General features: G+C 33.9%; 2 protein-coding genes and 1 non-coding gene across 6 annotated transcripts in view; 2 read left to right on the plus strand and 1 right to left on the minus strand.

The window, feature by feature from the left end:
• The first annotated feature begins 958 nt into the window (after nt 1-958).
• Trnai-uau lies at nt 959-1,052 on the plus strand. The gene is made up of 2 exons: nt 959-996; nt 1,017-1,052. It is a non-coding gene; the product is annotated as a tRNA-Ile (tRNA).
• Nucleotides 1,053-2,597: 1,545 nt separating this feature from the next.
• On the minus strand, nt 2,598-12,877 carry LOC125057547 (uncharacterized Golgi apparatus membrane protein-like protein CG5021). Of its 3 annotated transcripts, none has more exons than XM_047661314.1 (6): nt 12,860-12,877; nt 4,144-4,223; nt 3,746-3,900; nt 3,545-3,624; nt 3,352-3,465; nt 2,598-2,846 (listed from the first exon to the last, which is right to left on the minus strand). In XM_047661314.1, the coding sequence occupies exons 1-6, from the start codon at nt 12,860-12,862 to the stop codon at nt 2,652-2,654; spliced, it is 627 nt and encodes a 208-aa protein (XP_047517270.1). In that variant the 5' UTR covers nt 12,863-12,877; the 3' UTR covers nt 2,598-2,651. The 3 variants fall into 3 exon arrangements, with proteins under 3 accessions (XP_047517270.1, XP_047517269.1, XP_047517268.1); XM_047661313.1 differs by lacking the exon at nt 12,860-12,877 and adding an exon at nt 4,485-4,687 and having other exon boundaries at nt 4,144-4,208; XM_047661312.1 differs by lacking the exon at nt 12,860-12,877 and adding an exon at nt 4,485-4,687.
• Nucleotides 10,698-27,171, plus strand: part of LOC125057549 (E3 ubiquitin-protein ligase znrf2) — a 36,183-nt gene continuing 19,709 nt past the window's right edge. The window contains exon 1 of one of the 2 annotated variants that reach the window (XM_047661315.1): nt 10,698-11,278. In XM_047661315.1, the coding sequence (XP_047517271.1) occupies nt 10,912-11,278 (367 nt within the window). In that variant the 5' untranslated portion in view covers nt 10,698-10,911. The remainder of the gene's footprint in view (nt 11,279-27,171) is intronic. The other variant, XM_047661316.1, reaches the window with a different exon arrangement.

Consider the following 27,171-nt stretch of genomic DNA (forward strand, 5'->3'; position numbering starts at 1 on the left):
GCGAATGTTCTGTTCAGTGTTCTCCTCTGTTTTGTTATTATTACGACGACCCTGGCTTTTTCTTTGGACTGTTCTGGCTTCTTAACTCGACTGACCTTCGCGTGCACCCTGGACGTTTGCTTGCCGTTACGATTGACATTGCTTGAAGCCACTGTACTCTTCGATGTTCATTGGTAGGGAAATGGTGCGTACCAATTTTTTTACATGTTTTAACAATACAAGGATGATGAAACGTTTTTTCCATGATTATAGCACCCAAAGATGCCAAAAGACCAATCATAATCAAAATATGCAAGAGCCAAAAGAAAAGAGGAAAGACCACATAATAAACTGGCAAGTCCCATTACAAAAACAAAAACCCTTACTTGAAAATGCCATCTATTGACTAATTTTGAACTACTTTTCTTAGCTGTCAGAAAAATCCCTCATTGTCATTTCCCCTGTTCCCAGTTCCCACCAGTGTTGCCAAATGACTTGGCAATGGTTTTGTACAATCATAAAATGTTATCAATTAATTTTACCACCAGATGATTCGAAAAAGCATACATTATTTCGGTATGTATAATATAGTTTTTTAAACTCGTTTAAAAATAATCACGCTATAATAACAAAATAATGCGTAATTCTTAGATCATATAAATTTTTAACAAAAAATATCTTTTCCCTCGAACCTTTTTCTTCGTTCCTACAAAATTACTAAAACATTTACAAATAAATATTAAATAACTTGAAAAACCAATTTGACAGGATTCATCCTAATCTTAATCTGGTATTACTGAGTCATTATTGATACAGACTATATTAAATTATTATTTCTATACTTAAAACTGAATATTAATTTACAATACATTCGCAATTCAAAAATAAAATTAATTTCTATCAAATTGATTTTTTATGCAAATAGACAAGAATTACGATAAACATAAGCCTTTATTCATTTTCGACTTGTTCCATCACAGCTCCAGTGGCGCAATTGGTTAGCGCACGGTACTTATAAGACAGTGTTCGTGTGAGAGATGCCGGGGTTGTGAGTTCGAGCCTCACCTGGAGCATATTTTTTATAATATTTGTTATACTATAATTATAATGTTATAATTTATTTACACAGAATGTTCATTAATACATAGTTATAATATATATAATTTTATTTTAAATTAAAATAAGTATATTTTGTAAAAACAGTCGTTAAAGAATTAACTAAATAAAAATACGTAATTTTATAGAAAGTTTCTAGTCAAGTTCGTTTGTAAAAAAAGGAATCAGTTTTTGTTGAAGCAAATTGTTAGCTTCAGCCCTGCCCTGCGATTCTGTAACTCACTTTTCGAACTCACACAGCGGTTTTCGCATCGACGGTCGCTCTCAAATCAGTCGTGATGCTGTCATTTTATGATTTGGCATTCTGATAAACAATAAACTACAAGCTCCCACCATTTCACAATTACCAATACAACAAATTTTTTGCCACAACTAATCAGATTCCATCGAGCTTTCTTTGTTAAGTCTAGGGTTACTGTATGAGCTTATATTTAATTAAGCCATCAGTCTTAAATTTTGGGTCTATTAAATTAATAATTGTTGTTGGTTTTACTTGCCTCCTCTTACTGGATAAAATACTTTTGCAAAAATATCACACAACATGCAAAGATTCTTTTGTATTAAGGCATTTTTGAAGTGAATCGTGATTTCAAACCGGATGCAACGGAAAAAGCGACAGTAAAAAGAGACAGACACATAAATTAATAGGATTTGGCGTGGGAGAGAGTGAGATAGGAGGCATTATACAGTGTATAAACTTTAAATTAGTGTATTTTTGAACATTTTCTGAAATAAAAAACAGATTTGATTAAAATTAAATAAGTAAGTCAAGTAAGTAGTTTAATTATAAAATTAGATTATTTATCAATTTTATTTACAAAACATTAGTTATAGAAACTTTTTGAAGTGAAAACTTCGTACTACACTTAATTAAAAGTTTATACACTGTATAATGCTTCCTATCTCACTTTCTCCCACGTTGTATCTTGTGAATTTATTTCACAAGATTAGAACTTTTATTATTTTATTTTTTACCAAATTAAAGATTGATATTAAAGTTATAAATAAAAATTTAACATTAAAGTATATATTTTTTAAAGAAAAGATCCTACATTTAGATAGAGAAAAAGTCTAATTTAAGTACATATTTTAATTATAAAAACTTTGTTTTTGAAGGTTTCACTTCTACCACGTGTGAATTGGACACGTTTTTTTTTTTTTAATATTATTGTATGCGTAAGCAGACGCAGGCATCACGTTTTGGAATGAATACTAGTAAATTCTTTTTCAAAATAATTTAATGTAATTATTTTGACTATTATGTATTCTTAGTCATTATTATATAATGATGTGATTGTTTTGATTATAGAGAATTTAAAACACCTTAAATCCAATCATTAATTACAGTAATTTGTAATTTAATTTTTTTGGAAAGCTTTTTAATTACTATTATCAAAAATATTACATATTATATTATAGAACACTGTCATGCTAAAGTGACACCAATTTGGTACCACACAGAACAAAAATTCCTTATTTGTATTTAACAATAAATATATAAATACATAAAAAGCAAAGTTAAATTTCAGTTATTATAATGTTAGAATATAAATAATCTAGACAACACCAGAGTTGGTGTTAACATTAGGAGGAGCTGGCTGAGCAAACATGAAGGATGTGGCGTTGGCCAGGAACTGTTTCTTCATGAAGTCTGTTGTGACAGACTTCAGGTTCTCCTTTGCTCCAAATTTACATTTCACATATCCGTAAAGGTTTGCCCCCGTCAGAGTCAGAGCAATCATTACTAGAAGCTGGAAGTAGAAGGATTGAGTTTTTAATTACATGAATTTAGCGATATCCATGTCAATATGTACATGCCTTTGTTTCTCTGCTTACCTTTTACATAGCAAAATATTAACAAATTGATATCCTTTTTGTATAAGAATAATTGTGAGCTTAGGGATAAAGATATAGTGCTATTTAGCATCATCATTGAAAATCTAGCTTGTTTTAAAAACATGGGCTCAGTGTGAAGTTTTGTTGGTATTAAAATAATGTGTAATATAATATGCTGACTCTGTTAAAACAATCTATTCTATTATTGTTTCACTTTTATAATTTTAATTGATGATGTATAAATAGTGGTATGTGTTACAATTACCAATACAATTATACAAAATAATATGAATTGTAAGTCATATAGCAACAGGTAAAAGCTTATTAATAATAATTAACAGATATTAACAATTTAACCTAATGACAAAACAATTCCTTACATGGTCTTGTAAGTTTTAGTAAATTGGAAAAAAATCTCACCATCCATCTGAACTTGAAGCTTAGCAGACTGATAATAAAGAAGCCAGACCAAATTAGAGGGCATAAGGTGAGCCCTAACCAGAACAGGCGGCTTTCATTGCGATTTACGCGGTTCTGTAATAAAGAATTCATATCTTTTTTAAAGTAAGAAACAATATAGTATCTATAATACCTAGTAGGGATTCATACGTACCTGTTTAGACTCAAAAACCCAATGGGATTTTCCTTCATCATCCACATAGTTCCACCATCTTAGCCCCACAAGTAAACGTCCTGGGAGTATAAGATACTACTATCAGTTTTTGGCAACATAATTATTACTTAATGCTCCATAGAGGCCAGAAGTTAAGTTAAGTTAGAAAGTAGAAGTATAATTTATAGTCAATAAACTCACCACTTATATTTTTAACAGTCCAAAAATCAGCAGATAGTAAGAGAGTTACTAATACAAAACTGGCTATAAAGGAGTCAGAAAACCATCCACACAGAATGTACACTACTATAGCAGAACACCGGAAGACCAGATGAAAAAACACAATGTATGGGTGCCTGAAACATTAAATAACATTAAAACTCACTAAATAAAAAAAGAATTATTTATATTGTAAAAACAACTTCATTTTACAAGAAATTTAAAAAAAAATAGAAGTAAGCAAAAACACTGAACAAAATTTGTTGATCACTTAATAAAAAATTTGACTTAATTTTTTGGAGTGTGCTCAATTATCACAATAAAACAAACACTAAATCTTTTATTACTTTCATATTTTAGTGTATATGTAGAAACCTTACACAAATTGTTTGTTGGCATTATCTTCCTCCCCAAATGCAATTGTATCATCATCTAGAAGCGGCACCTGAGGGACACCAGGCTGTAATGGGGTTTATTATGTGTCTACATCATCAAGCCATGCAAAGCAAACCAAATATTCTAAGGGTTGTTCTGTTATCAGTTCCTAATTTAGTTAAACAATAAAACCATGTTTATTTAATTAATGATTCATAAATATATATATTCGCAAAAGAATTAGCTGTTTTTGGCTACAATTAATGATTTTTTTCGGATTAGCTAAAACGATGGCTAGTGACAAATTAAAGGAAATAATAGTTTGGACTTTTACAAAGCAGCTTACCGTAGCAGAATTAGAATTCATTTTCGGCTTGGATTTGTATTTACCTTAAAACTATACCTTTTTTTTTAAATATGTTTCTCCAATTAAGATTATTATTTACTTATAAGGTTTTTACTATCTAATTGTTAATCGTAATATTATTAGTAATTATCTTTATAAAATAAACTTATGATACCATTTCCATATAAACTCAACAATCCGAAAACCGTCAATGTCAAATGTCAATATTTTGTGCTGTCAATTTCTGCTATTCATGCGTGAATCTTAGGTAATGTACCTTTAGCCTTCGTCACTACGTGATCAATCTGTTCTAGAAAACAAGTGTGCGTTGGCTATGTCACAAATATTCACGGTATAAAGATCTTAAAATGAAAAATAAATATTTTTTTAGAAATACAAAAAAAATTGCCGATGGTTGGAATTATATTATTCGCCTTTAGAGGCTCTAGTAACTTTAAATACATACACAATATTGTGGTACAGTTTAGATATGGAACAAATTTATGACAGACAGGAGATAGGTGAGGAAACTTAGGCGGGAGCAAAGTAAAAGTCTCTACTGAAAAACTGAAAACTGTTTCAAAATAGCTTCACATTTCATCTATTTTACAATAGGTCTCCAACATGATGAAAGATAACATAATGTCAGGTTTCCGGAGTAAAAGGTGTTTAGAGAGAGACAATGATGTACCATGCCAGTAAATAATTTGTCTTGGAATGTCTTATCCTAATACCATCTTGAAGTTTAATTTCATTGAAGACTGTTTTTGGTTGAAAAATTATATTTGTGTAGTTAAATAATAATAATTAACACGGAAAACCCTTGACGTTTGCCGTTTTTACTAGCATGGTAGGTTGAAGGGGGACCCATAAGGGGTTCTTGAAAATATGAACGTTGCATTTGAATTTTTAAGCCCAATACATAATTTACTTTTGTAGGTTTTATAGTCACTAATATATAATCTGAACTGGTTTTTAAAATCTTGTCCAATAGCCCGTTCTACGGTTTCGTCTATAGGAGCTATATCTTAGATAGGTATGATTCTGGCGGGAACCTTGAAAAAGCGCGGTTGTCTTTAAACTTTAATTTTAATTTTTTTCTATAAATAGTGATTTTTTTATAGTTAAAGTGATTTTAAATATTGCTATTAGCTGCTGAAAAGCACAATAGCAATGGAGGTAAACGAGGGGGGCGGGTCTCACCCGCCCGCCTCAATAAAACGGCCAAGGCCTACGGATGAAGGAGGAGGCGTAGGCGCTGGACGATCGGACTGCGGCGATGAGCGAGATGCGTATCTGCCCTATTACAAACCGAACTATAAAAGACTTTATCCAGAAAACTCAACCAACACAGACTTTAAAGTGTATGTGGAATCCACAAACGACGATAGATTGGGCAACAAGAGCCCTATATATTTAAATCATATTTTCGCAATGGACATAAAAGGTGTGACAGGCATTCAGAGGGTGAATGCCAATAAAATAGCAGTATTATTCAAGCAGTATAATACGGCAAATAATTTTATTAACAATACCACTTTTCTGACAAAATATGAAATGAAGGCGTTCATACCGGCAGCGCAAATTGAAAAAACCGGCATAATTAGATTTGTTCCAGCGAACATCTCTAACAAAGAACTATATACTAGACTTTCTTCGATATATGAAATAGTGGCAATAAGAAGGTTTACAAAGAAGGTAGGACAAGAGCGCATTGCATTGCAAACTGTAAGCATCACTTTCTTATCTAATGTACTGCCTAATAATGTACAATACGATCTATTCTCGTACAGAGTTTTCGAATACATTCCACCTTTACTACAGTGCTATAGGTGTTTTAAATTTAATCATTCAGCTAAGATTTGTAATGGGAAACAAAGATGTAGTATTTGCGGAGGTGAACACTTGTATAAGCAATGTGATAAACCAACTGAGATCAGCTGCATAAATTGCAGTGGGCCTCATCTTGCGATTTCTAGATTATGTCCTATCAAAATAAAGAAGATTAGTGAAAAGAAAAGCAACATTTCTTATGCAAGTGTTGCCTTAACAAAACAAGTTACCACCAATGAAACAGATTTCCCTCCACTCCCTCCACCAAAACCACAACTTGTAAATAGTAATGTTATTGTAAATAAGTCGGATGTAAATAAAGTTAAAATAGTCCCTTCTAAGGACCTTAAAAATCTAATAATTTCCAACAACGATGTACTTATGGCCCTAGTGCAGACGTTGGTGGAATTAGCCAATAAAGATGACAGTACACCCACGAATATGAAAACTATAAAAGATGCATTATTAAAAAATTTAACATAATGGATTGTGTAGGGCCTAGTTCTACACAATCCAAGCTACGTATTGTTCAGTTTAATATTCAAAGTGCAAATAGTAAAAAACCTTTATTAATTCAATTTTTAAAACAACAAAATATTGATATTTGCCTTCTAAATGAGACATGGTTTAAAGATAATAATTTTAAAATACCAGGATATAATATTTACAACAAAAATTCAAACAATGCACATAATGGAGTTGCAATACTAATAAAACCATACCTTAAGTATAAAATATTAAATACTAGATTTTATGAAGATATACAAACAGTTGGTGTATCTGTATCAACTGGACATAGTAGTTTAACAATTCTCTGTATATACTGTCCACCTTCAAGTGGGCGTATACGATTTAATAGACTCCGTTACATTATTAATGATTTACCAAAGCCCATATTTATGAGTGGTGACTTTAATGCTCATCATATTGCATTTGGTTGTCAGTCAACCAAAAGTAGAGGTCAGGAGTTATTTAATTTAATTGATGACTTAGATTTGTGTATTTTAAATGATGGTAGACCTACAACCTTAAATCGCCCTAGACAAACTGCTTCTGCCATTGATGTAAGCTTCATTAGTGGCAGCCTCGCACCACTATGTGAATGGTCTGTACATGATGATACAATGGGAAGTTACCATTATCCAACAATAACAGAGATTTCATTAGATATAGATAAATATCATCTCAATTCCCCTGTAGATAGGTTTATATATAAAAGAGCTGACTGGGAAACATACACAGATCTTTCAAAAACAATGTTTAATGATTTGATACTTCAATCACATGATCCTATTTCAACATATAATAATTTCTGTTCTCATTTAGATACTCTTAAAGAAATGTCAATTCCAAAGCTCACTAAAACAAATACTTTCATAAGCAGACCACCATCTCCTTGGTGGAATTGTATATGTGAACAAAGTGTTATTGCTTCATATAATGCGCTAAAACTATATAGAAAAGAACCTACTATTGAAAATTATATTAATTACAAAAGAAAAGATGCCCAGAAAAAGAGAACAATTTCAGAACAGAAAAAAATTGCATGGAATAACTTATGTAACACTTTTAATAGAAATACTCACATAAGTAAAATTTGGAATTTATTAAAAATGTTCAAAGGCATAAGACCTAAGAATAAATCATATACAGATGTGTTTATATCTCCACTCTTGGATAAATTATCAGATAATAGCAACTTAATTGAAGTAGATCAACTGAACATTGTTTTTGAAATCAACAATGATAACCCAAATTCAAAATTTTTACTGGATCCATTTTCATGGTCTGAATTTTTAACAAGTTTGCACTCTAGACGAAATACAACTCCTGGCTTAGATGATTATCCTTACATTGTAATTAAAAACTTAGATGTTTCTGCCCAAAAGTTGTTTCTTAACATCCTCAATTTGCTTTGGAGTAATAAATGTATTCCACAGTCATGGAAAACACAATGTGTTGTCCCAATACTTAAGCCCGACAAATGTCCTGAGTTTGCTAGTTCTTATAGACCAATTTCCTTGTCATCCTGTCTTGGTAAAATATTCGAAAATATGGTGAAAGTCCGTCTCGATTGGTATGTTGAATCTAAGTGTTTCATTCCACCTATACAATTTGGCTTCCGTAGAGGGCGTAGTAGTGCAGACAGTTTCACCTCTTTAATCTCTGACCTGAAAAATGCAAAACATAGAAAATTAAACACAGTTTGCGTATTCCTAGACGTTCAAAGTGCTTTTGACAGTGTTGATCCTGGTATACTAGTTCAAATCATGTCTAGGTTGGGTGTGCCCGGGCACTTATGTAAGTGGATTTTTAATTTTTTGAACAACAGAACAATCTATGCTAGGCATAACAATATTCTATATGGACCCAAATGTGCCTCGAGAGGTACAATGCAGGGTGCCACACTATCTCCATTACTGTACAATATATACACAAGTGAAATTTGTAAATATGTAAATAATAGGAATGTAAATATTTTACAATTTGCTGATGACATTGTATTATACAGTAGTAATTACAACTTAGAGATTGCAATAGATAATATGAACAAATCCTTATTTCAACTATTACAATATTATAATTATCGTTTACATTTAAAAATTAACCCATCTAAAAGTAGTGTTATGTTTTTTGGCAATGAAGCCTCAAATTCAAATATTATTTACAATAATGAAATTATAAATAGAGTCACTTCAAAGAAATTTTTAGGAATAATACTAGACCCAAAACTAACTTTTGAAGAACATATTAAATATATATCCAAAAATGCTCACAGAGGACTAAATGTTATCAGATCACTGTGTGGTGTAACATGGGGTGCAGACCCTAAAATATTGTCAATATTGTATAAAAGTATTGTTAGAAGTCACTTAGATTATAGCTCACTCGCTTATATGAATAGTTCTCATGTAAATAAATTAGACATATTGCAGAATAAGGCTTTAAGAATAATATCTGGTGCTATTTGCTCAACTCCCATAAGGGCCATGGAAGTTGAGACAAAAGTGATGCCTTTGATTTTGAGGCGAATCTTACTTGCTGAAAGATACTGTCTCAAATTAATAGCATCAAACAACACTCAAGTAATAAACAAAATTGTACCTTATATAGATAGATCCCCAAGAAGACCATTAACAACAGCACAAGGTCTAATATGTGGTAATTCTCCAACAATGTCCGATATATTTCTGGAAATAGACAATAGTTTTTCTAAAATTAGAAAACAGTGTCCATGGCCATGTTACTCTTTCTCTTATCAGTGTATTTCACATCCAATTAATGTAGTCCATCAGACAATAAACAATAATTCGGAAATGCTTCAATTTTTGGAGGAAAATACAATGTACTATGTTATCTACACTGATGGGAGCAAAGCAAGTGATTATGTACATGCTGCTCTATATGATCCACAAGCAAAATTTTCTTCAAGTTTTATTCTGCATGAACCCTGCTCTATATTTACGGCAGAGGCATATGCAGTGTATCAGGCATTAATGCGTATTCGCGAAATCAATAATATTAAATATTTTTTAATAATTTCTGATTCCTTGAGTTTGATAACAGCTTTAACTACCCTTACAGTTAAATTCAAGTCTAATTATATCCTTTACTTCATTAAACAAATAATTCAACAATATCACAATAACAATATTCAAATTTTCTTTCTATGGGTACCTTCCCACAAAGGTATCTCTGGCAATGAAATGGCTGATAAAACTGCATATGAAGGAGTTAATGCTGTTGACGTTAGAAATACAATGAATGTTCCTATGTCCGATTACTTGCAATGTATTGACCAGAATATTCAAAATTTGTGGTTAGAAATGTGGAAGAAAGATCAAGATACGAAAGGAAAATGGTATGGAAGCATACAAGTAGACTTACCTGCAAGACCTTGGTATCATCGTATGCCAGATGTTCCTCGAGACTTTATTACTATCATAAATAGACTGCGTTTTGGTCATAATACTGCACCGTCACACCTTGCTCGACTCGGCATTATTGCGAATAAAACATGTTCACATTGTAATTCAAGTGATGGAACTGTGGAACACATTATCTTCGATTGTCAAAAATTTTTGATCGACAGACTAGTGTTGGCCAGTGAACTTAGTGATGTTGAAAATAAGTGTGATTTATTGTCCCGCCCGCCGCCTTTAAAACAATTGTTACAAGACGAACTTACTTATAAGCACATCTACAATTACATAAAAAATACAATAAAAACAATTTAATGGAATATGCTCATAGGCGTAACATTACGTCTATGAAAATTAAGAGTTGACCTAAAGGTTGTAAATGCCAGGTCATAAAATCCAAAAAAAAAAAAAAAAAAAAAAAAAAAAAAAAATTAGATAGGTATGAGTACTCCTCTTAAACTTAAGTACAGAGCTGTCAAAATTTTGCAGAAAAGTCACACAAAGCTGTTTACAATTTGTTCGACGTCCTTCTGTTTGTTCAGCGTTTGTTTTTCACGTAATCGTTTTCGTGTTTTGTAAAATGCCTTCCGGCGCCGAGGGTTTCATGTTACGTTTGTTTTCGTGATCGTCAGTTTTGTTGTGACAAGTGCGTTTTGCGTAATATCGTTACGATGGGAGCTAAAGCTAGTACTGCAAATGGGGGACAGAGTCCGCGAGCGAGAACATTTTCAACGAGCTCCGGGTCAGACGTAGTCGCGGGTGGTGCAGGCTTTAGCCTTTTGCGAGCTATACCTGGTATACAAGTGTCAAGTGACAGGCAACGAGCTCGATCGTTGTCGTCAGTGCCGGATCTACATAACTCTCATGAAGCTATTGCCATACCTCCTAACTCACAGAGTTATGAGGCTTCGGCAGCTGCCAGCCCGGACACTGATACTAGCTCAAACGAGGAGGCTGGACCGGTTCCTGGAACGTCATTGGCTCTCGGCAGAGTGTATGCGGCTCACTCCTTACCTTCACATATTTGGTCATTGAATGGTAAGCAGTCATAGTCATAACATTTTAAAGATTCAGAATCTGCATTATGGAAACTAAACTCTAAAAAAAATTCAGATCAAAATACTAAACCATTTTTTTTACCTTTTTTATAAAACTATAAGTATTGTCATGTATATTTAATCAGTTATTGTTGATATATAGTGTTATGTTAAGGATTTATTAATTCTATTTTACTTAGATATTTCTTACCAAGATTTTCTTTAAGTGTTTTGGGCTCAGACGTACCATCTTTGTGCTGTGGTCTAGCAAATTAGCGGGTAGTGTTCTTTTATAACCTAATTCTTTGAAATTTCAGTTATTTGTATCTTTACTGACACCTATACTGTTTGAAATATGTATTCTAAGGTTTAATTTGTAATGTTTGATAAACAGAATCTCAGTTAGCAATACAATATGATCTAAATACACATTAAGTAATATTAGATGTTATTGATGTTTAATATTATTTAAAATTAACAAAACTGCATTCACTGATACCAATGCATTTACCGGCATAGAATTAGGTTTAAAAATTTTGATTGTCACATTTACTTTATGAAGATTACTTGCAATTGTTGTTAATTCTTGATGTTATTTTATTAAAAATATGTAATATTTTGTTTCCCTATTCGCAATGCATGTCAAGCAAAAGGTCTATTGTGAAAGGCATATTGATGCTTTTTAATAACCTGAAATAATTCTAGTATTATAGTTTTACAAGAAGTTTTTATGTATAGGAATGATTTAATTTATTTAATTTATAAAATTAAATCTTAGCATCACAATATTGGTTATATGGGCATCCACATGAAAAAGAGAGATATATATATCTACTAGCTGATCCGGCAAACATCGTTTTGCCATTTGGTTGATCGTAGAGGGGTGAAAATTAGGGGTTGTATGTATTTTGGCATGTTGTATCATTTGAAAATAAAAACAAAAAGTTTTGTCTAAAAAATAAAATAAAAAATTTAGGTAGGTAGGGGTGGACTACCCCTAACATTTAGGGGGATGAAAAATAGATGTTGGCCGATTCTCATAGATACCGTATAAGCACAAAAAAATTCATCAAAATCGGTCAAGCCGTTTCGGAGGAGTATGGCAACGAAAACTGTGACACGAAAATTTTGTATATTAGATATGTCTTTTTGATCATTGGTAAACAAGCAATACTCAGCTTAAAATATGTATGTTAGGAACTCTAAGCTCATCCATCCAGCCTCATCCCATAAATATATAACGTAGTAGGCTGGTGGTTGCATTTGTGTTGGCTATGTTTGGTGATATTTCCTTAAATTTCATTTTTCTTTAATCAGCTTTACTGTATAAGCGAAAATTCTCCAGAGAAGAAAATCGCGAATTTTCCTAGAAAACACTGTATGACACTAGGTAATAGGATTAATTTGACGCCCTTTTGACGTGTGAGCTACTGCTACCAATCTCCAGCCCATCGTGCGTCAGTTGCGAATCTGGGCTTCCCGTAATAAATCGTAGCCGTTTTTCCGCGTAGTGCGCGTGCACAAGACGTGAGCTTTGTCAGTCAGCCGCGATCCGTTGCCGGGATAATACATACGTTCTTACCATGTACCGCCGCCGCTACCGGACTACGCTAGGATTGGGCCTGGGATCATCATTCTCGTCAACGTTTTCGACGACTCTCTCGTTTAGTTCCCGAACCTCAAGCACGGATTCAGTGCGCTCAGATGCGCGCGCGACGGCAGCTAAGCTGAAGTCGAAGTACGAAAGTGCCGGCACTGCGCAAGGTCTGTGTGTAAGCTTGTGATAATATTAAATTAGTGACCCTAAACCAATCTTTGATAATTTACAGTAAACCCCCGTTTACACAGTAAACGCGTTTTCGTATAATGCGATTTCCGTCGTATAACATCACGATTTCTCAAGTTATATTTCTGTAGTGTAAAATGTATAATGATTTCTCAAGTCCATAATTTTTGCGTCCCTTTGCACCTGTTTTAATTGTGTTGCTATAAAATCGGTCCGGGTCTACCGCGTTATAGAGGGGATCACTTAACGAAAAACAAAATTATGACCGTGTATATATAAAATTACAGAAATCTAACATCCAATTGTACGAACTGTTGGAGTAGGAATCTTCTACTAATAAGATTTATTGCAGAACTATCAGAACGCGGACTTCATTGCCTCATTTTGACAAAACCTGCTAAAGTAAAAGGTTGAATAGATGGTATTGGATTTTATTCGAAAATCAGTTTAATCTGTAAAGGCTATGCTCAAAATTTTTTTTCTAATCCACAGAAAAGTTGTCTCTCATTATTTGCAAAAAATTTTATGAAATTAAATCAAATAATTATGACGTTGATATTGCACCTGAGTTGTCTAAAGCTAAGGCTTGTCATGTTTGGCTTTAAAGTTAAGCGTCAAGTGATCTTCGTCGTCCGTTCGTCGCTTCTAAGAGTTTTGCTCGATTTCAACTTTCCGCTGTCATGGCAACCCGAAGCCAGCTAAGTCGCTTATTAAATGTGGTAGATTGAGCACTGCACTGCTTTTCTCGTATTATTTTTCAACTATCAACCACTACAACTAAATGTGACATTATAAATGAATAATAATTACCATACGTTAAAATTACATTAAACATTAAAGCTTTTTATAACTTTTACGAATATTTAAATGATCCTAATTTGCTCCAGTTCAAACAATTTGTATGATTCAAAACTTGGCGATAAAAAAGAGTGGCGGAAAGTTTCTTGCCAGTTCTTCTTACCCGCTCTACGCCCTTGACTTGCGAACTGATAGTAAATGTAAATTTACAATTAATTTAACTTCTTTTTTTACGTTCATAAGTGTACTTGTTTACCTATATGAATAAAGTTATATTGAGTTTGAGTTTGTATGAAAATGTACTGCTTATGCGAATGAAGATTTTAAATAATCTCGACGAACAAAGATCCTGTTTTGGTTTGAATACTCAGCCGTTGACCTTACAAATGTCCTGAGGTGAGTGATCGCCGACACTTTTCAAATAATTCTAAATGCGTAAACATTCGTCGCATCAGGCTATAAATCTTATCTTTTAATAAAACCAATTTAATTTAGTATTTCAACTTGCTTGCTTCAATAATTGGGAAAATATCTAAGTGTTTTGTTTAGTACCTAAAACAAATATGTAACAATATTTTGGATTAAATAACCCAGCAAGGTGAAAATTCAAATTGAATCTAATTTAGGAATAATGCACTTTTTTTTTAATTTGTATCAATCTTGACTAAGTGTTAGGGCCTTATTTGCGCCTTCTCTCTCATCATAGCGTAAACACAATTTAGCAGCAATATGAGTTAAAAGACTGATTTTTTTTTATAAATTAGGGTGATTTAACGTACCTACTAGTTTTCAAGTTTGGTTTGACGGGAATCTTACTCTTGTAAAGAATTCTATTCTTTTAATTTCTTATAGGGTCTGCAGTATGGTATGGTAAAATATGTAAAAATCATCGTTGTACCTACTGAACGTAATTAAAATTTGTTGATAACACATTAATTCAATTTGTCCGAAGTTAAAGTGTAAGAATATCGCTTCTAAAATAACCGAGTAACATGTTAGCAATAGTTCGCCCCACTGACTTGGCCTACATTGGTTTTAAATAGATTGCGTGTACGCTTCTTTCCCCTCCCCCGTCAGATTGGCAGCTGTCGAAGCTGGGAAAATGGCATACTTTTTAATTATTACTCAAAAAAAGAAAAATTAATTTGTCATGTATACAAAATTCACATTAGTAACTAGATCTGGAAAGCAACTAAGATAAGAAATATATTTCAATCTAAATAGAGTGACGTGTTCAATTTAAATGAACTAATCTATTAATCGGGGGGAAAATGTAACAAGATTGAGATTGTTATTATTCGGTTTAGTTTGTTTGAAAACAGCATTGGACCTTTCTGATGGAGGCGGGAGGTAATAATTTATTAGAAATATTTGTGCGTGCTGATTTATTGGAAGCTGGCCAGCATGTCTGTAGTGTACCACTGTTCAGGTCTGTGAACCCGCTGCAATCTGAATATTGTTGGTCGAGTGGGTGGAGAACCGGATACCCGAATGGCACATACAGGCATGGTAAGCTCTTGTGGAACTGAGCCGAACTACAATATTAATTTATATATGTACTGAAATATTTAATCAAATTAACGTAATGAAAACGTAATTATGTTTCGAGTTCAATCACGAGAAAGAAACCACTAAACCCACTGCAAACGTCTCTGCCGATATGCCGCATGATAAAATGGAGTAAAACCATCGACCAAACTTAAAAATTTCGAAAAGTGGGGAAAACTATCGATGAATATTCCTGTTGACATTCAACAGTTTTGTGCAAATAATATCGCCGTCACTCTTGTCTTACAATACAAATAAATGACGTTGAAGTTGACTGTTGTTGTAGATAAAACATTACATTATAAACAATAGTTGACAGAAATGTGACGTGAGGCTCAATTACAAATAATGCCTATTCATACGAAGCTTATGTCTGATTTACGAGCATTATAATAGTGAATTACTACTACTTGCCTATATGCTTGCTCCATTTATACTTAAAATAATAATCCAATCTATGAAGGCTTCATGCACTGGAGATGAATACATAAAGAGTAGAAGGTCACACGAGTGTGTTGTATAGAAGTGTAATTTTGTCTGGGCTTTTTTAGTATTAACGCTATCAAAATCAGCGGCAGAGTGTAAAAATACTACATTTTATAATCGGATAATATGCGCCAATACCTATGACAAGTAAGCACTGCGGTTTGCGACACACTGTCGGGTCATAAGGTAGAGCTGCGCTCGTTTACTCTGCCAAAATAGATTCTGACCAATAAATAAGTTTTCGTCGGAAGAAAGAAATTGTTTCCTTGGCAGTGACCGAGCTTTTGATACAGCTATAAACGTCACTATCGGCTGATTTTCCTGAAGATAATTCGGTCACGGTGGAAATGATTTATGTCTTGGTTTAGTGACTGTGCCAATCTGACTTTAGTTGTAATCCCTTAAACCTAGTTGTTTAGTGAGAGTAATCGCTTAGTTTATCCGCAGAGTTATATAACTGACTGTAAATTGTAGAATACAAGAAGTAGGTTAGTATTACATAACTGTCCTAAAACTATTAGAGTTGTTCAAGTTCAAAAGCCATCTTCCAAAGAATTTAAAAAAAATTCTTTTATATCCACTGGGTGTTTCAAGCTCGATCAGAGCTTAAATGTTATCGTTTTTTTATGACTGGAGATATCAAATTATTTGTTAGTAATTTATTTTTTTAAATTTTACTTCTATCTAACAAGTTGAACATTTTTGATATTCGTTGAGCCATCGCTTTCTTATATCTTGTGATTATTATGGGGAGGTGTTCGATAAATAGGGATAATGCGAAACATTCAAGGGCAAGCATAGCCCAAACATTAGATATAATAATAATAAAAAAGCAATCAATTCTCTTTTGTTGCGTCGTGTCGGAGCGTGTTTTAAAAACGGATAAAAGTAAGCGCGTTTATAAAATATCTATGCTGGATTTTCTTTACAATGGACCTGGTTAATCAAGACATGGGAGGTTTATTAGATTAGATTTGAGACATGAGGGGTTCATGCTCCTTCGTCATCTACGGTTGCGCATTGGTGTGTTGAGTTCAAGCGAGGAAGAACTTCTATTAGCGATGACCCTGAATGGGACGCCCTACATCAGTAGTGACTTCATTATTAAAAAAGTTGCAAACATTGTGTTCAAAATTAAGATTTCTGTAGAAAGTGACCATAATATTATACCCAACCATTTGGGAATGAAAAGTTTCACAAAGCAGTTTGGATTTGTTACAAAAAGGCGCTTGACCGATTTTTGTCACGATTCGTAACTTTGAACCAATGGTGTCGTAAAAGCGTTTAACATTTGTTTTAATCGTTTCTGAAAGAGCGTACTTTAAAGGTGATTAAATTTTTGAATACTGTCTTATATATATATATATATATACCTATAAATAAATTTCAGTTTAAACATATAACTTGTAATGATATCGTTAAAACTTTTAAGCTTATTAATTTAAAAAAAAGTAAAGATATATGGGGTATGTCAACAGTCATTTTAAATTCCGTTATTAATGTAATAAGCTCTGAATTGTCTATAATTTTTAACAGATGTATCGATTGTGGAGTCTTTCCGGACGAAATGAAATTAAGTAAGATTACACCGTTGTTCAAGGCAGGTAGTGAGTCTGATCCGTCAAACTTCAGACCTGTTTCCGTGCTCCCTGCGTTGAGCAAAGTTTTTGAAAAGATAATGCTAGACCAGCTTTCTTTACATTTTAATAAAAATAAACTCTTACATAATAAACAGTATGGTTTCACTAAGGGTCGCTCCACAATCGATGCCGGTGTGAAGTTGATTTCGGACATATTTAACGCCTGGGAAGAATCATATGATGGAGTCGGCGTCTTTTGTGACCTGTCAAAGGCCTTTGACTGTGTTCATCCTGATATACTCGTTGGAAAGCTTCAACACTATGGCGTTGATGGCAAAGCTTCCAGCCTGATGAATTCATATTTAAAGGGAAGGATCCAAAGAGTTCATGTCAATGGAGTCACCTCTCCGGGTTCGCAGGTATCAATGGGCGTCCCCCAAGGATCGATTCTCGGGCCTTTCTTATTTCTGATTTACATAAATGACCTCCCATTCTTTGTCAACGAAGTTCATGAGATGGTATTGTTTGCTGATGACACTTCACTTCTATTTAAAGTGAATAGGAATAACGTATTATTGGACGATGTAAACAATTCTATCTCTCGTATAGTTAACTGGTTTAATGTAAATAACTTATTGCTTAATGAGAATAAAACAAAATGTATTAGATTTACAACTACTAGCGTAAAGCGGTAAATTGGTAACCTGAAAATTAAGGACAGTGAACTAAACTTTGTTGACAAAACTGTTTTTCTAGGCATAACAATAGATAGTAAACTCCAATGGGGCCCACACATAGAGACTCTTTCGAATAGGCTGAGCTCTGCAGCATATGCAGTAAAGAAAATCCGACAGTTTACTGATGAGGACACGGCTAAAATTGTGTATCATAGCTACTTTCATAGCGTTATGTCGTACGGCATTTTACTGTGGGGTGCTGCTGCAGAGGTTCAATCCATATTTGTGCTGCAGAAGCGGGCTGTTCGGGGTATTTGTTGTGTTTCTCCGAGGGAGTCGGTACGGAATAGGTTTAAGGAATTAAATATTATGACACTATCTGGTCAATATATTCTTGAAGCCTTGTTGTATGTCCAAAAAAATATAAACAATTTTAAAACAAATGGTGACTTTCACCAGTATAATACGCGAAATAGAACTAATTTGAGTGTACGACCAACCAGGCTCCAAAAGATAAACCACTCCTTATATGGAAATTGTATTCGTTTTTACAACAAACTCCCAAGCGAAATTAGAGAATTATCACTAAATAAATTCAAAGCCCTCGTTAAACGAAAATTAATCAACAAAGCTTTTTATAAATTTGAGGACTACTTAAATGATCCTAATCCTTGGGATTGAATTGCTCCAGTTCAAACAATTTGTATGACAATACTTGGCGATTAAAAAGAGTGGCGGAAAGTTTCTTGCCTGTTCTTCTTACCCGCTCTACGCCCTTGACTTGCGAACTGGTAGTAAATGTAAATTTACGATTAATTTAACTTGACGATTCAAAAGTGTACTTGGTTACCCACTTGAATAAAGATATTTTGAGTTTGAGTTTGAGTTATATATTGTTTTTCTTTCTTTCAATATATATGTAGATAGATAAAATCAACAAGTTTATGTGGGTACTAAACCAGTGGATTTGAATGAAAGTTTGTGTTAACTAACCGGCTCTTATATCCGTTTTGATCTATTTTGTATTGAAGTAACGGTGGCACATCGCCAACGGACGTCTCTCTCCATAAATAATATGCGCTATCGTGTTAACTAATAGTGGAAAGCAAAAAATATAAAACATGCCCCTTGGCAACTTACCAAATTGAGTTAAAATCAGTTTGTACGTATTCCATGTCTACGCATCTACGAACAAGTCTTCAATACTTCCTGTATCTTCATGAAAATTAACTTCTCTCTGAAAGTGTAACTTTTTGAAGGCATTTGAAAAGGTCATATTGAGTTAATTTATTTTAAAGAAACAACCAAATTTCGTAATGTATTAAAGATAAATTCTACTTATCATTAATACCTAATTAATGTTTTTTTTTGTTTCAGGTAAGTGGAAATTTTATGGAGGTAAAAGTTTACTGCATATGTAACACACTTGTTTCAAAAGTCAAAATCACTTCTTCATATAGGTAGGTAACACAACGTATACTTAAGAACATCAAAAAAATTCATTAAATGCTTCTAATTTTACATTTACTGCCAAATTTTACATTTAGTTATCAAATCAAGAGCGAACGGAAGAGAAGAACTGGCAATAAACTCTCCGCCACTCTTTTTAATCGTTTTTTAAAAGTTTTTTGGTTTTACACAACGTTTCTAAGCAGCTGCAACCATTACACCATGTTCCACATGACATCTTAAGTAATAAATAATAATAAAATACAATTTATAAACAACCTTAAGGAAAAGCAGAAAAAAATTAGATTTCAATTAAAGTGCTACGCGCTACGCTGTAGTCCTTCTACGAAAACCTACACAAATTATTTGTAATATAATTCTAGTTACCTTATTAATTAATCAATTATTTACTTAATCATATTAATATGGAAAACGGAATAGTTTGTTTGAGTTAAAAAATATATTAGTTACCGCTTGTATCCTTTTTGAGAGTTTCTGTTGCGAAACTGAACGGTGAACATTACGCAAAATTTATTCATGGCAGAATTAGAATTTTAACGTCATTAAATTTGGTATAGAGTGTTTTTATTACAGAATTTTTATTCTTATCTAAACGAATATTCAATATCAAATGGACATCATTTGATTTCAAGGAATGGCTTAGGAGATATCGTTGTTAATTACTCCGAATTTATATAAAGCAAATATTACTCTTTTACGTCACTTCCCCCACTTCGTCACGCATGTCACGTCCCCAATGATTACGTGACCCTCTATCTTTCACTATTCAATATAAAATTGACAGATTACAATATAACCGCTAAAGATCCCTGTAACCTCTGGTCAAACGGTCACATTAAGACAATGGTTAATTAATGGGAACTGCACGAACTCATCTCGCCGCTGGCAGCAGGGTCTGGAGTGGTTTATTAGTCGCTTGCGGAGTTGTAGTTCACTCTGTGATAATAATGAGCAGTGTTGGCCTAGTGGCTTCAGCGTGCGACTCTCATACCGTCGTAGGTCGAGGTCGTAGGTTCGATCCTCGGCTGTGCACCAACAGACTTTCTTTCTATGTGCGCATTTAACATTTGCTCGAACGGTAACATCGTGAGGAAACCGACATGTCTTAGACCCAAAAAGTCGACGGCGTGTGTCAGGCACTGGAGGCTGATCACTCCTTGCCTATTAGATTTAAATATGATCATGAAACAGATTTTGAAATCTGAGGCCAAGATCTAAAGATAATAAATAATCTTGTACCACAAGGACCGGTTTGGTGGCCGTTTATATTTAACGTAGTCAGTCGTCGAGAGGTTAGACTGATGACAAATAATTTGCCTTTAAATAAAAATACAAATAATTGACCGTACGCACAAACAACAAATATGATATGGTTGAGGGCGTAAAAAATAAGCAAAATTGGCAAAAAATCAAAACTCAAAATGTGACGATCACTGGAATCAAAAAATCAAATATGCACTACTAATCAACTCATACTAAAAGGTGTAAAGTGATGTTTTGAGCTTTTTATTTAGGTTTGAAAATATCATGTAATTAAATAAAGCGACCTTATTGCATTATTTTAAAATATAGATAATCTGATGTTCTTTAATATTGTTGTAATATTGATGGACGGATGTCGGCTACCTTAAAAGATTATAAATTTGTTAATCAAGTTAAATATTGCTTAACTCGAGAAAAATATCAAAAGAACAGCGACGATGTGGCATTCGGAGAGCAGAAATTGCATTAGAAAATGAAAAATGGCGCAACATCGTTTAGTATTGGGGGTTGTCAAGAGTCAAGTGCAAGGTCGCCGCCGATCAATGGGAGCCAAGGCCAATGCTAGGGCTGTCACATAAGTAATTGACGATGTACCACCCCTTCCGCCTTATTAATATTCATAGATTCAGTCCATATTAACTTCAATTCAACCATGAAATAGGTTTGGGTATCACTTTTTGTATTATTAATTTGAGGTAAGAAGGAATTAGCTTATCTATCTATTAAAAAGTTAAGCCCAATCTTCACCTAATTTAGCGTCGAATCAAGATCGGATTATCTCTTGACAAATGTCAAAAGAGAAAACTATCGTTAAATAACACATTTTAGTATTTAGTTTGCAGACAAAAATGATATTGATCATTTAAGACTAACTTATAGATGATAAAACCAGTTATAACGGAACCCGTGAAATTGGTTTAACTCAAAATAATTTAAAGATGACGGAGGAGATATTAGTGAAATAAGTCGGTGGATTAGTTAGAAATGATAATTTCGTTGTTAGTGCAGGATAGGCCAGGCTCAACCCTAGCGAGTGCAGGCGAAGGACGTGACTGTAGCGCGGAGCCAGCACCTATTGAAACTCGTGGCCGAGTGTCGATAGAAGATGAAAGAAGATAGAAAAAAGGCTTATTGACATTTAGTACTGCATCATTCAAATTGTATGAGATTATGTTGTTAATGCCAATATACTATACTTGGATGTAGCTAGTTCACAAATGGATATATGGTGATCTAATACATACATACTATTTAAACTACCGAACAACTAAACATATTATGTCCGACCGCTGAGCATATATATTCTTCCAAGATGCATATAGTCTATCATATGTATATATGGTGACATTTTGATCATATTATCATAAAACTGTTATATTATCCTGGATTCCCTGGCGTAATTTAATCAAGTGACCATGGATAGAGATGAGTGGGAATCGATTATTATGTAATGGGTAGACTCAAATTTTTAGTATACTTTAATTATTTTTACATATAAGACTTTATTTTAAACTACATAATTGATATATTTGTCATTAGTTATAACTGAACGATATCGTGTAAATCGGGACCTCTTTTTCACCGACTTCAAAAAAGATTGTTATCAGTTCGAATGGGATGATTATTGGGTATTATGATTTTTATAAGCTTCAACTACTTGTACTAGATTTATGTAAGTTTTTAAGTGAATTATTACTTTATAAAAAGTCAGCATCGGTATATCTTTAAAGATTCAATTTAATTAACTTGCCGCATATAATCAGTGGAAAATGATAAGCTCTTTAGACGTAGTCATTTACGTCTACGAAATACGTCAATTAGCTTTATCAAATATATATAAAATTCTCGTGTCACAATGACGACTGATTCTTATGAAATTTTTTATATCATATTCAGTAAGTTTGAGAATCGGCCAACATCTATTTTTCATCCCTCTAAATGTGGTCCACCCCTAAATTTTATTTTGAATTTTCAGACAATCTTTTTTGTTTTTATTTTTTTATGATACGACGTACAAAAATACATATACCTTAATTTTCGGTCTCTACGATCAATCCCTCTCTAAATCAAAAATTCACTGAAAAACATGTTCCATGTTGGTGGTATGTACTAAAAAGGTAGGCAAAGTAAAATCACATTAAGGAGCAAGGAAGTTCGCGGGGGCAGCTAATATAATATATATATATAAAATTGAAATTGAGAAGTTTAAATTTGACCCGTATTTTCTAAAATTATTCATGAACATAATATTGTTGTTTTCCTTATCGTCCTACTTGTGACCTTTTGTTTTCCCTCTTGTTTGAGCCATAATGCAAATTTCCAGATGCAATGCAATTAGATCTTTACTTCGACTAGAAATAAAGAGCAGTACCTTGGACAGTATCCGAAACGTGGTTATGTAAATGTGAAGTTAGCGCTGTCGCTACGTACACACGGCCTTGCGGCAATTAGGCTAAATCTATTTCAATGCACCTCCTTCCTATTTCCCGCACTCCACCGCTGCACACGCCGCGCTCCATTTCATCTTTAGGTTATATTACTTTAATAGGCAATGTCTCCATTCTGTGGCTTGTATACAAGGTGTGAACAACTGCAATAAAAGTAAAATTTGATCTCTCAGTAATGAAGACGAGCAAGTCAACTCGGCTGAGCCGCGCGACACTGACCTTGCGGTTATTTCGATCCGTTCATCTGTTTTAACATCTCTCTCCGCTATTTAAGTTTTAATAATTTTTAAATTACTCAGTGCAGGCTAAATTACATTTGTTTAGAACGAATCCTAGGGGTAAATAGAAGAAGATATGCCCAACTCCTACCTGCTATGTAGTGTATACTGCACCGGAGGTTTTTGAGTGTAACATGCCGTTGAGGTCCCGGTAGAATGCGAGAGCGACCCCGGAGCCTCTATAGCGCGGCTTTGTAGGAACTACTCGAGGTGGTTTCAGTGGGTATTGCTCACCCAGTCTCTGAATAGCAGAGATTTTGGCGTCGGTCGAGTCCCACATACCCCTGCATATTTTGAAAGCAAGATGCGCAAATGCATTTCCACTTCGTATATAAAAAAAAGGATAAATTACATTTAGTATGTTGGTATGATTTTTACTTGATTGTGTTGTATGTAATACGTTGGTACTCGACGCCTCGACGGAAGAATGACGTAATTAGTTTTGCGGAGTTAATCTACAGCTTGACAAATTTTTCAGTGCTGCCATCTAGGGCTCGATTATTGTCCCCTTACATTCGTCAGGAGTCGGTTTTTGTTAGTAAAATATATTTACTGGGAAGGTTGTTTATTTTTCGTATAATTATTTGAGATTATATTACCCTAGCTTATTTATTACTTAAGATGTCACGTGGAACATGGTGTAATGGTTGCTGCTCCTTACAAACGTTGTGTAAAACAAAAACTTGGCGATTAAAAAGAGTGGCGGAGAGTTTATTGCCAGTGCTTCTCTTCCGTTCTACGCCCTTGATTTGACAACTGGCACTAAATGTAAAATTAGAAGCATTTAATGTAATTTTTTTGACGTTCATAAGTGTACATTGTGTTACCTACATAAATAAATGATTTTTGTTTGTTTGTTTGAGTCCATTAATATAATATAATTAAACTAATTCTAATTAACATTAAAATTTTACTAATAAAAATAATAAATTAAAAAATTCAATTCATGTTGCGAGTGTATTTTCCCTAAAATGTACGATGAAAGTGCGGCCACAGTGAGGAAATTCAATTCAATTACGATTCATAGGTATTGAAAGGGTTTAAATCATTGATTTTTCCCAAGCTCCGAGCTTCGAGCGAGGAATGGATCTCTGTCTGTCTACTGCCGATAACTGAATTGGAAATTTTCTGATCGAATTGTTTGAAAGATTGGAAGCGGGTGGCAGCCAACGGTCGCATATCGCCGGAGCCTCATTCAGCGGAACAATTGTTTCTAACCGACTTCAAATAACAATTGAAGCATAAGGAATTCTACTAAAAACATATAAAGAACCACCTAACAGAGGCGTTCCACAGTATCATGTTGGAAAAGGGTGTTTTCTATTGTTTAAAAATTCAGCGCTCGTGTTGACACTCCAGAACCTGGCAGTTTAAATGCTTGGTTATAAAAATAGTACAATGAACTATGTGTAGAGTTAGTTGAAGAACGCAGTTAAAGCTTTTGTTATGCGAACTCTCATTCAGTGCCGCTTCAGACTGCTTGCACTTACGGTACAAATTGCGATTGTTTATCGTAGCTGTTGCTGTATTCCTTTTATTTTGATTCCCCATTGTCAATGATCTCATATCTTCTTATTATGTTAATTTTCGAATTACTTAACATTTGTTTATTATTCTTCTTTGTACTCTTCATTACTAAAGGTCGTGCCTGTCTTGAAATGCTCTAAAGGATCCTCCGCGATGTTCAGACCCATAATTGTCTTAATTTGGTCAGAGCAAAGGGTAGGACCCCGACTTCTCCTGCCATCATTCCTCTCTACCATCACCAGTTTGTCGAGACTATCCGGTGCTCTCCTGGCAATATGGCCAAAGTAGCTAAGCACCCGTTTGTAAATGATAGTTGACAGTGGTGATCTTTAGTTGGTTGAGAATCCACAACATTCTCCTTCAATAGAATCCCCGTACAAAATTATGCAAAATGTCAAATTTTTGAATAGTCAGATTTAGTTCAAGGCTAAATTTAATTAACTGATTAAATTAATATATAAGAGATTCTTGAAATACCCCGGTTTGGAACTTCAAAGACATGATAATAATATGTTGCGGTTTACATCAAAAGAGCGCCTGCTACAAAATGAAGGCAATTTCTCGTACTCGTTACTCTGCGCTTTAAAGGATAGGCGCTTTGAACATGCCTCTATGACTGTTAAGAATTGCGAAAATTATGTTCATCTAAGTAATTATATCTCCGATGTGTAACTCTCTTTTGCGCGTTTCATGTGGCGCGTCGATTTTTGCAGGATGTCTCCTCGTGTCGTCAGTCTGAGATGACTATTGATTCGATTGTGTTTGATTTCTAGTTGGATGGAGAGTGACTTAATAAAGAAAGACGACAGATTACGATCAGTGACAACAGTCTATCAGACACAATCACTGTTTACCAAATAGGTCGGTGTGACACGCTCCAACGTCACAAGGAGCAACGACAAGTCTCGGGCACTCTCAGGGTGCCAGTCGCCGGCTGCCTATCTGTGTATCATCGGAGTGTACGGGAGATTGTACTTGTAGGCGTCAGTAGCGGACTACGACTCGCCTCGAACGGTTGTGCTATGGGACGTGGTCGGTGTCAGTGATCAGCTGTTTTGTTGTTTTTATCTCGTTTATTTGTGTGCAATATGGGGCAAGCGTTCGGCACCAACAGCGGCGAACGTCAATGCCCTAGGAAACCTTTCGGTGCGTATTGTTCTGTAAATAATAGCGATTAATAATAAATTACTTGAGTCCGTTACGAGTTAATGTACATACAATACTAGGTACATAATCGATACTGTACTTGGAACTTGCTCTCTACTAAGAAATGTTTACATCTCTCCGTGCCGGCCGTTAGTTTATTTATGTACAAGACCCGCTTGATAAGATCCTATTTAAAAATAGTTGTGACTGAACTGCGAAAAGCGGAAAATATTGATATTGTGGTCGTTTTTAATTCGAGAGTGCACACAAACACACATATGTATATGTGTTTCATAATTAAACTTGTTGGTTATCTGTACTCATATCGGAAGTGTCGACCTTACAGTTGAAAGCGAAAGCATTTGCATAATCGTCTTTTGTGTGAAAGGATTTTTTACTTTGTAATGTTTATTACGTATTCACAGTTTTATATTATTAATTATAAATAAAATAAATAGTGAGCTACAGTTGGTACACTAAACTTGTTTGTTATAAGATGATCTATGGATATACATCAAATACAAGCATAATTCTTGTGTACTTTCTTATATTGCCTATAATGAGACATTGTAGTCATTTACTTTAATGATATTTGCGTAGTTTTTATTCCCTCTTAAATATTATTTTGTTAATTTGGATCCTTTCCGTCAGAATATAGAATTTAAATAATTAATAAGGTTTTATATGTCGAATGTCTTGGTCTTTGACTTCAATACAAAACAATAGGTTCGCTTTTATCATCACTTGTTTCATTTTAAATAAAGGAAGTGACGTATTGGCAATTTACGACTCGACTGAATAGATTAGCATTGAATACCGAATTTTTTCTCTGTTACGAACCAATATCGCGCAAGGCTCTCGCCGTATAGGGCAGGTATATTTTGTCTC

The sequence above is a fragment of the Pieris napi genome, chromosome 16, assembly GCF_905475465.1.
Source record: "Pieris napi chromosome 16, ilPieNapi1.2, whole genome shotgun sequence".
Lineage (NCBI taxonomy): Eukaryota > Metazoa > Arthropoda > Insecta > Lepidoptera > Pieridae > Pieris > Pieris napi.